At 37.7% G+C, this 10,000-nt stretch overlaps 1 protein-coding gene across 2 annotated transcripts in view; it reads left to right on the top strand.

Annotated features, from left to right (window-relative positions):
* The first annotated feature begins 2,592 nt into the window (after positions 1–2,592).
* Positions 2,593–10,000, top strand: part of LOC137967735 (sorting nexin-13-like) — a 51,703-nt gene continuing 44,295 nt past the window's right edge. For both annotated transcript variants that reach the window (XM_068814288.1, XM_068814289.1), the window contains exons 1-5: positions 2,593–2,725; positions 3,715–3,821; positions 5,661–5,853; positions 8,581–8,702; positions 9,080–9,189. In XM_068814288.1, coding sequence (XP_068670389.1) covers positions 2,711–2,725; positions 3,715–3,821; positions 5,661–5,853; positions 8,581–8,702; positions 9,080–9,189 — 547 coding nt within the window. In that variant the 5' untranslated portion in view covers positions 2,593–2,710. The remainder of the gene's footprint in view (positions 2,726–3,714; positions 3,822–5,660; positions 5,854–8,580; positions 8,703–9,079; positions 9,190–10,000) is intronic.

Below are 10,000 nucleotides of genomic sequence, written 5' to 3'. Positions count from 1 at the left end.
AGTGGTTTAAAATACATTCCCATGCATGGTGTAACACAGTTGATTACTCGTTTGGTGTCGTAGCATTGTTTCCAAGCCAAGCCAAGCCATAACGTGCGCAAATTTAAAATTTAACATCAATTTGCATACTGAAGCGCATCTACCGTATTGTTTCATAGAGAACAAGGTTTGTGTTCAGATTTCAGTGCGAAACTCATGGAAAGCGATCAAGTTCGATTTGTAGTAGTGTAGCATACCTTTCCAATAAGAATACCAGTCCTCCTGAAAAAATTGTTTAAAATACTTGAGTGATTTGAATGATACTTAGCGCGCCAGCGGAGCACCATGGGTAAGATTTTTTGAGGAATCTACCCATGCGAGAGGGGAGATTCTGCTTTAGAGCCTCAAAAAAACTGAGATTTTGTAAGAACAAAAACAATTTTTAAGACGAGTTTCCGTCTTGCAGCGATCTTCCGCATCTTTAGTTCCTTGATGATTACAACTGAAGTTCTAACCACACAAACACAATGAAATTTCTTACCGCTGGCATTGGATACAGCGCTTTCCACTCGCTTTTGAAAGTCACTTTATATAGTGTCTTTCCTTTTTCCGAAGAGGCGACATTCGCGTTTTCGGCCTGCTTTCTCTTCGTCGCCATTTTTATTTTCCACACGGGGTGCCTGGGCTGGGTATTATATGTAGATCAGTGTTATCTCTCATTTCCCTTTCATAACCCGAATGTAAGCCATATTTAAAGGGGCTAGGTCACGCTGTTTTAGGTAATGTTGTTTAATTTTGTTAGTTATGAGCTCTAAACGTCAAATTGGCAGAGCAAGAGTCTTTCATTTGCAAAATCACGGCCACGTAACAATTGAGAATGATTTTCCAGCTGTTTAAATGACATTCTGATATAAACTGATGTAAATTTGAAAAAAGGTGGGCCGACGTTTTTCAAATTTACCCAGATGCAATCCATTTCAATCCTCCCCAGTTTTGTCCATCCTTGTCCCTCCTTAGCTTTCCTGTGTTTTGTTTGAGTTCCTCTATAGTTTTGAGCCGTTATTTTGTTATTTCAGTTAATTCTATGACCATTTGATCAATGATGAAATTGCCTAAAATTGCGTGACCTAGCCCCTTTAAGGCCCACCTTCAACCGACAGGCATAGGCCATTTCAGAAACGTGAGAGGACTGGGACGAGTTTCTCATACTTGCTTGGATTGAAAATCTAAACTCTTCAACTGAAATGTTACCAAATGAAAAGCTATCCAGCCAAGTTTGAGAGTTTTCTACGGAAAATTGGCCAAATGGGAGACTTGCAAAAGTTGCCAAATCCCATACAAACCCTTATAATTTTGTGGCCTGTCTACCCATTCCATACAAACTCTCTATTTTAGGTGATATTTAAAGATATATTATTTCACCATTTTCCTCCTCTAAATACATCTATTCTTGGTAAAGACTCTCAAACTTGGTTGATCTTTCATTTGAATGTCTTAGTTTTTTAAACAAACGGAAAACAACCAAACTCGTCCCAGTCCTTTCACGTTTCTGAAATGGCCTATTGCGTGCCGTGGAACAATTTTCATATATGAAAATTCTGCGTTTGTGAAAGGATTGCGCCGTGCAGAGTATCATCGCCAGCTAAAAGAATGCGAAGGATTTCCACTTAGGTGACGGGCATTTCAACCTATGTAATGACTCTGAACCTGCCTGTCACCTACGTGAAAATCCTTCGCATTCTTTTAGCTGGTGTATACTCTGCACGGCGCAATCCTTACACAAACGCAGAATTTTTGAAGGCCTAATGATCCAACAATGGAAACCTGCTCTAAACAAACAAATTCATTGCTACATAGTGAAACTCTTCCTATCGGGAATTACCTGATAGACATAAATACACAATCACGAGGACCGTCAAACTACCCTGAAGATGGCTTAACGCCGAAAACGTTCGGTCTTTAACTTTTTAAAATTTTTAGCCTTGTAAATACAAGTCCTACTTCAATTATGTTGCGAGGTTTTTTATCATGAAGTTAATTTTCTATAATCTTTATGTTGATCTGGGTAAGCTCTAGCAGCCGGGAGAAAATTGTTTGAAAGCGGGAGACCGGGAGAAAAGGACGAAAATCGGGAGACAGGTCTGCAAGTTACTAAAACTTCCGGTTAGGTTTGCGTTTTTGACAAATTTTGTTCCTGAAATGATTTTGGCGCGGAGGAGGAGCGGAGATCTCGTGAGATACTCCTGGCCTCGGTTTTTCAAACGATGGATAACGCTATCCACCGGATAAATCACCGTTATCCAGCGGATAGACGCTAACAAAACCAATTGAGTCAGTGGATGGTAATTCATTCATAGGCAGCCCAGGCTCGGAGGGTAAAAATTATAAGGAATTGTATGGGAATTCCGATAACAAACTCTCAAAAAGATATTTACACGCAAAAGTTCTCAATAAAAAAGCCGAACTTTTGCGTGTAAATATCTGTTTGAGTGTTTGTTATCGGGATCCCATACCGTGAACCCTTATAATTTTTTTTTACCCTCCGAGCCTGGGTTGCCTGTGATTTCCACCCTTCAAAACAACTGGGGCCTGGGTACTACGCATTTGTATACTTCGTATATGGTTTCTTGAATTGCAGACAACTGCAGTTAACATCGTAAATTGTTTTAAGGGTTCTCGCTGATCAAAATTCCATAAACTATTTGTTGTCTGTCATCGAGTTTTGCAAAGGATGGAAAATAAGCAGGTAAATGAGTCCCAGAAATCGTTTTGTAGCAGCTGATCCAAAGATTACTCGCCATTGGTTCGCAACCCTTGCAGGAAACAATGACATGTCATTCTTTCTATTGTTTTAGCTATTGTTTGGGGTCAGGGTTGCAAACCAGTGGCGAGTAAAAGGGCTTATAATCGTTACTGTTTTGACTTTGATGTCCAATTAATAAGGGGCGAATTGAAATTAAGGTTATATTATTCATCGACTAGACATCTAATGTGTATAGTCCAGGGCCCGGTGGTTCGAAAGCCGATTAACTTAATCCAGGATTAGCATAAACTTTGGTTAAATGTTTTCAACTTTTAAGTACATCTTTCTTTTGGTTATTTTTGGTTTTCAAGATTGACTTCCTCTAATCTAAAATTTTGCCAAATATCAGCGTTGTACAACTATTTGGGAGTAGAGAAATGAACTCCTTGGTAATTTTTTAATCTGGGATTAGCGTTAATCGGCTTTCGAACAACCGGGCCCAGAGGTTTGGCTGTTACCCGATTTCCCCTCCCTGCCCACCCTGTGAGATTTGGATAGTTTTTTCAAACCTATTTTGGGGTCAGTTCTGGGTATATGGGAAGTCATAAAAAGAGGAAAGCCTAAATCACCCTGAAAGATCTACTGATGTAACTCCTGGGAAAAATTGTAAGGAAATATCCGTAGTTTAGATTTTAAGCAGCCAAATGCCAGTGCAAATGTGACTAGTCTTGAAATGCTGCTCTATCAACTGAGCTACAAGGTCAAGGTCAAGGTGACTAGTCTTGAAATGGCAATTACAAATAATTACAAAATCCTTTTCATGATTATTACAATAATATTATTGCTTTTCCTGGTTATTACAATAATTGGCTTCCTGAAAAATGTAAAAGTTAGCAAATCTAGTAATTATTATTAGAGTCATAATAATTGTAAAGTGTTTTTTTGCCCTGCTGGTATAGATTAGCAGTTGCTTGTTCTGATTTTTGTTGCAGCTTCACAGGGCATGTTGGGGTTTCTTAGTTGTTGGCTTGTCTATAGGAACATTTGGAATATGGTGGACACTTTTTATTTTTATATACATATTGCTGTTTGCAGTCGGGTAAGACATTAGTATTAGTATTAATTAACCCTTTCACTTCTGAAGAGTACGTACTTCATTGACAAGTAAAATCATCTTAAGGCAGAGTAAAATCTTTAAGTGTCTGACATTCTTAGGAAGGAAAAGGTTAACAGATTTGATGGTGATTACTTAGCTGAGTCTCACTCCTAGTACTAATCTAATAATATTTGAGTAGGCTACAAATCAACTTAAAGCAGATAGCATCAAGTGGTGGTTTCTGGTTAAAGGAGGAAACCAAAGTACCTAGGGGAAAAATTCTCAGTGTAGCAGAGAAGTAATACACTCAAATAACATCGCATGCAGGATCAATCCAAGGCCACTCTGTCGGAAGGAAGGGTTACGTTTTTACAAATGTTTGCTGTGTAGCACCTTTATTTGAACAGACTTAATTGGTTGGAGTGTAATGTGAAGTGCTAAGTATCTACCCCATTAGTAGGGCTTTACACTTACGCTTCCTTATACTCATACATGTTCACTGCCGTGACTTTAACAGCTTCAGTTCCCACGGCCTGTTCCCGTCTGACCTTGTAGCTCAGTTGGTAGAGCAGCGGTGATCTAACCCGAAGGTCCTGGGTTCAATTCCCACCTTGGTCAGAGTTTTTCTCTGTCCTTGTGTGGGCCCATTTCCATCTGTAGGGCTTACGCTCAGATGGTTCATATGGGGTAGATACTTAGCACTTCACTTTACACTCTGTAAGAAGTTGAGTTCTCTCACTGGTGAGTGCAAAATGCAGACTGAGAAAAAGGATGGATGATACCATATACTGATTATTTTTGTGAGGTTGTCTTTGATGAAAATTGGGGAAATGTTTTTAGCCAATTTCTTGGTGTATATCTTTAGCTTACAATCAAGGTGACATGGTTAACCTGGAAAAGTCATGCAACAAATGGTCTGAGACTTCAAACCTGAATAATTAAAAATATTCTTGCTAAATAATATTAAGCAATTATTAATAATACTGTAAATGATTTGAACAAAGGAGTCATATAATAAGGTTAGTGAAGTATGATCATCCGGGTGAGTGTTAATTAAGTGCTGAGAAGGACTGTTTAGAATGACATTGACTGACATTTCGACAACCTTAGCAGAAGTCATCTTCAGAATCAAGTAATATGTGTAACACCAGTAGATGGTATAAATTCTTTGGTCATTGATGTGATTGGTCATTGATGTCATTGGCTGTGAAGACTATAAACCGTGATTGGTGCATCATGGTCAGTCTAGGTCTAAGGTCTGTATGTGTATTGTAAATAAATAAATTGGTCAGTTATTGTTTTTAGAATAAGTCTGCTGTTGATGATTGTTGTTGATAAATCCTTTGTAGGGTGCGAGAAGTTGAAGACATCAGTTTAATGGTGTCTCTTCTCAATTATTAGTAAACCAGCTTTCCAGTATATGTTGATAGTCTGTAATTTTTACTGTAGGTAACACATTCAGCAGAGTCCCAGTTGATTTTGTGGTTTGTCTGTAAATAGTGTTCAGGAGTGTTATTTTTTATGTCACCATTTCTCGTCGCTGGTTCGTGTTCAGTCAGTCTTGCGTTTACATTTCTTCTGGTGTCACTGATACTATTAGTGGCCTGGCAGTTGCAGCAATAATTTCGATGTTGTAAACTAGCAGCTCTTTGTCTGTCCTTTTTGGTTCACCTTTAACACTAGTCAGTAGTTTTCATAAAGTAGTAAGTTGCAGTACTGTCATGATGATAGGTAGTAATACACAGACAGAGACGTTTTTGAAACTTCACAAAACTTTTTATGAAGCATAGAGCCCATAGCTTGTCATTTGACTGATACTTTTCAATGGTTTTTCTTGTTTAGTTTTCTCTTGGTAATGGGCTACTGGGGATATATACTGTCATTGGAGACTGCAAAAAAATGTCAAGAAGGGGATTTTGGACCAACATCGAAAGGACTTGAAAAAGTGATTCAGGAAATTCAGTTGAGCAGGAATTCATTTAAAATGGACAAAAGGTTGACTGGATCCAGCATCATTGATGAACCTCTACAAGAGGTAAAGAATGATAATAATTATTATTATTGATTGTGTCAGCAGCGCTAAAGAAATATTTAATAATAATATTTTTGTGCACCCTGTGATCAGAGGCCTTAGCTTCAATCTTCCCAGATCACAGGTGCCCCAAGCTCAATGTGAGAGTAGCCGTGAACAAAAATATAAGAATTTGTATGAGAATCCCCATAAAAGACTCGAGAAGACACTGGAGCGGTTTTCAATTGAGTGTCGAAAGTAATACCAGATAATTACTTTCAATTGGTTTATGATTACTTCACTCAGTGATTGGTTCAAAGTTCTCGCACCATTTTGTCAACCAATCAGAAGTGAAATCAAAACCAATCGTGGCTCACACATGCACAATTTCCCGCGCTTTGTGTCGGCTATGTGCAATTACTTTGAGTTTTGATTGGTTTACTGGATTGTCTGCGTCCTTTTTGATTGGCCAAAGTAATTACTTTGGTTGTGGTTTTATGACACTCGATTGAAACTCGCTCTAATTATAAATTTAATTATTATATATGAAAAATATCCTAATTAAAAAGCCTAACCTTATTGCCATTGTGGGGTCGCTTCCTTGTACATGTTGTGTGGTTTTTTTCCCCAGCTTCGACACAATTTCATTTCCTTGGTTGTCAACGGTTATAAGGAAGCGTTCACAGAAACTATTCGAGGGGAGAGGGACTGATGAGAAATTGGGGGTCCCCAGAGGTAAAAAAGGGGGGTGTTTGAAAAATAATGACCTTAAATAATGAAAACAAAAATTGTCATCAGCCAATGTAAACAATACTAAACAGAATATAATATTGAAGAGTGTAAAATGAGGTTGACAGGCCTACATGACTCCATTGTATGTGGTCTGGTTTCCTTTCCCTTTGTCATAATTTTGGTCTCTAGAGTACATATTTGAATAATACACCTCTTTTAGGCGGCACTTCCAGTAAGATTTCATTTAGCAATGGTTTTTGTTCTATGAGACTTTAGATTTGGACTTTAATACTACTGTGTGATATTTTTTCTTTCAAGAAAATAGTTCGTTGTGATAATATATCTTTAGTTTCTTGGTGTTGATTTTCTCTGCAGCAGGCAAAGGTTTTCTTTTGCGGCCGGAGTCCAGTACTTTGATGCCATCTTCTCGTGCTGAAAGTATCTCTCACTCGTTTGCGAGATACTTTCAGCACTCGAAGATAAAATTTGTATCCCCAAGCGGCCATGTAATGTTCTGTTTATTATATAGATATTGATGAATTTTGAAATCATGAAAAAGTGGTCACCAACCGCTAAAACACGCATGTTGTGTAATTAACATGAAACAAGATATGAAAGTTATGAAAAGCAAATCATGATAATGTAAAATTTTGCAATAAAAATGTTAATGTAGTAGAGAAGAATTATATGAAAGCACAAAAGTATCTTACAATGAAGACAAAGCTCACCTTTTATTGGCTAGTCATGTTCGTTACCATGACAACACCTATATTCTTACATGACTGTGAAAGATAAAAATGCTATGTTCAGTGCGCACGATTAAGATGTAATTTTTTAGTAAAAGGAGAAATCCTGGTATTTCATCAGTACAGCTGTATCTATATAATAATATAATTTTTTAAACTTCCTTTTTAAGGAGAAATGTAGTCTACATTTCTCCTTATATTGAATATCATTGTTGTTGTTTCATCTTTAACACATTCCTTTTTAAGGTCTCAGTAAAGGTAAATTTGGGTGTCTGGCTCAATTTTTTTGTTTCTGCAAATCGTGAATCAGTGGGCTGTGAATTATATATTCCCAAAAAAAAAATTCGGAATAATTAATTTTAAAACCACTAAGATCGCATTTTTTGTTTCCCACCATAATATGCACACCAAAAATGATTGACGTATCATCTCAATCACCCGTGAAAGGATTGAGTGTCAATTGACAGCCTTCACTTGCGATCTTATACCTTAGCATGTGCCCAAAGGTTGATTGGCTCAGCATAATTGACTTTCAAGTATGGGGCGGAGTTATTCAGCAAACAGTGAACTGCATGCCAAAAAAATTCCTCACACTGTATTGGAGTGCATTCATCTAGATGCTATATTTTGGCAATAAAGTGAAGGAGCAGGAGCTTCTGCAGCAGACTCTGTCATTCTGAGTTTGAGGCCCCAGACCCCCCTAGTTAGGTCATTAGCAGGGCTGCTATTGTGTTGTTGGTGGGTTGAAATGGGAACATTATTTTTATCCAGCAATATCTAACTCAATTTGCTGGGCTCCTGAGAATTATTTAGTGTCCATCCTAGGGATTTTTATAACCGTTGACAACCGAGGAATTGAAATCGCGTCAAATCTGGAAGAAAACCACACAGGAAGGAAGCGACACACAATTGCAATAAGGCTTTTTACTTGAGATTTTTTTTTGTAGAATAATATTATTGTCTCCTCAAGTCCTTTATCGGTATTCCCATACAAATCCATAAACTATATTTTTGTTCATGGCTTTCCCTCACACTGAACCTGGGGCACCTGTGCTTGACAGTACTACCTACTCCCCAAAACATTGTCAGCCATATTGTTTTTTAAAGTGGCCGGGAGGGATCAGCGATGATCAAACATTTGCTGCTGACAAAATGGGCCAGCCTGCAGATTTCATGTCTGCAGATTACTGGTCTGCAGAGTCCAGTCTTCCCTTTAGACTTGCCACTTCTGGTTTTCAAAGTATTCTAGATTTAATTTTTATTGATGTGTTAGGTCTTGCAGTTATTTTTTCGGGATTATGTACATGGATGGTATTATACAATAAGTACAGACGAAGGCTTTTTGTATGATTTGAGGCAAGCATTACAGAGAGCACTTATAGCATTTGCAAACAGGTTAGTTTCATTACAGATCAGCCTTTCAGCTTTGTTTTAGTTTTTTTGTAATTTTTAACTTGTTATGGCATTGACATGACTGCTACACATTCCCATTGATTTCATGTTTTGTCAGGGCTTAGTAGATACCTTGAACACTTAAGACTTAAGAATCAAGAGAAGGCTTGAAATGTATGAAATGAGGGCTTTAATGTTCCAGAAAGGGCCTGAGGTGTTTTTAACTGCTTTGAGGTTCTCTGATGGAACTATTTAATATTTATTACCACATGTTTTAATTTTAATTAAGCCTTTTTATTTTAACCAATCCATCTTTGAGTCAGTTCATCTGTTCTTTTCTGTCCAGCTCTTGTCTGCTTTATGATTAATTTGGTTTTCAGGTCCAAAGATGTTGAATGGGTTAATTTCTTGACAACTCGCTTTGTGGATGACATCACAAATCATTTGAAAATTTACCGTAAGGCTAAAGAGAGGCTGGACAAAAATGAAGGTGAAAAATTTTTGTTGGTTTCCTAAATGAATGATGCATGTGAACTTTAATGTGTACTACTTATCTTATAAAGAGCATTAATATCCTTTGCTGTCAGGGAGTTTCATAATAATAATAATTATTATTGCTCTAACTCATGAATTTTGTATATAATATAAGTTTAATTACTGATGGTCACGCTATATGCATTTTCGTAGGGCAAATTGACCAAACTTTTCCTGGGGTAAAATTGTGTTATGTTTCATTTTAACATGTTGAGAATATCTGGAAAGATCACATTACTAAAATCTTCCCCCTGAGGTTTTCCTGTTCAACTCTAGAGCTTCCGTGGTAGATTAACTGTCAACAATTGAGTTAGCCCTTTGACCCCTTCACCACCCACCCCCCCCCCCCTTCACCACCCCTCCCATTGACGAGTGAAATCTATTACCATAAGTCACACTCCTGTAAGCCAGTGAATTAATTTACCGAAGGGAAAAAGCTCTGTATGCGCACAGCTAATATTACTTACAAGGGATTTCTTGCCACAAGGGCATTAATTTTGTGTCATTAGATGACACTGTCTGTCTTGCGTTATTACCTGATGTCACGCCAGCAGCCTGCGGGCTCTTGATCATAACAATATTATCAACGCTATGGAGTCTCTGCCTATTGGCTTAAGTGACTTGCATACTGCTGGGACTGAAATAACAGAGTAAGAGTATTCTTGGAATTTGATGTCTCCTGTACATTAATTATTGAGAAAAGGAAATTATTTGTAGGCACTGTGGACCAGGTTTTTGAGGTCTACTTGGTCCACCTTTTGTACTTA

Source organism: Montipora foliosa, chromosome 8, assembly GCF_036669935.1.
Source record: "Montipora foliosa isolate CH-2021 chromosome 8, ASM3666993v2, whole genome shotgun sequence".
In the NCBI taxonomy this organism is placed as follows: domain Eukaryota; kingdom Metazoa; phylum Cnidaria; class Anthozoa; order Scleractinia; family Acroporidae; genus Montipora; species Montipora foliosa.
Note: the sequence above shows the minus strand (reverse complement) of the source record. Positions and strands in the feature narration are given on the sequence as shown.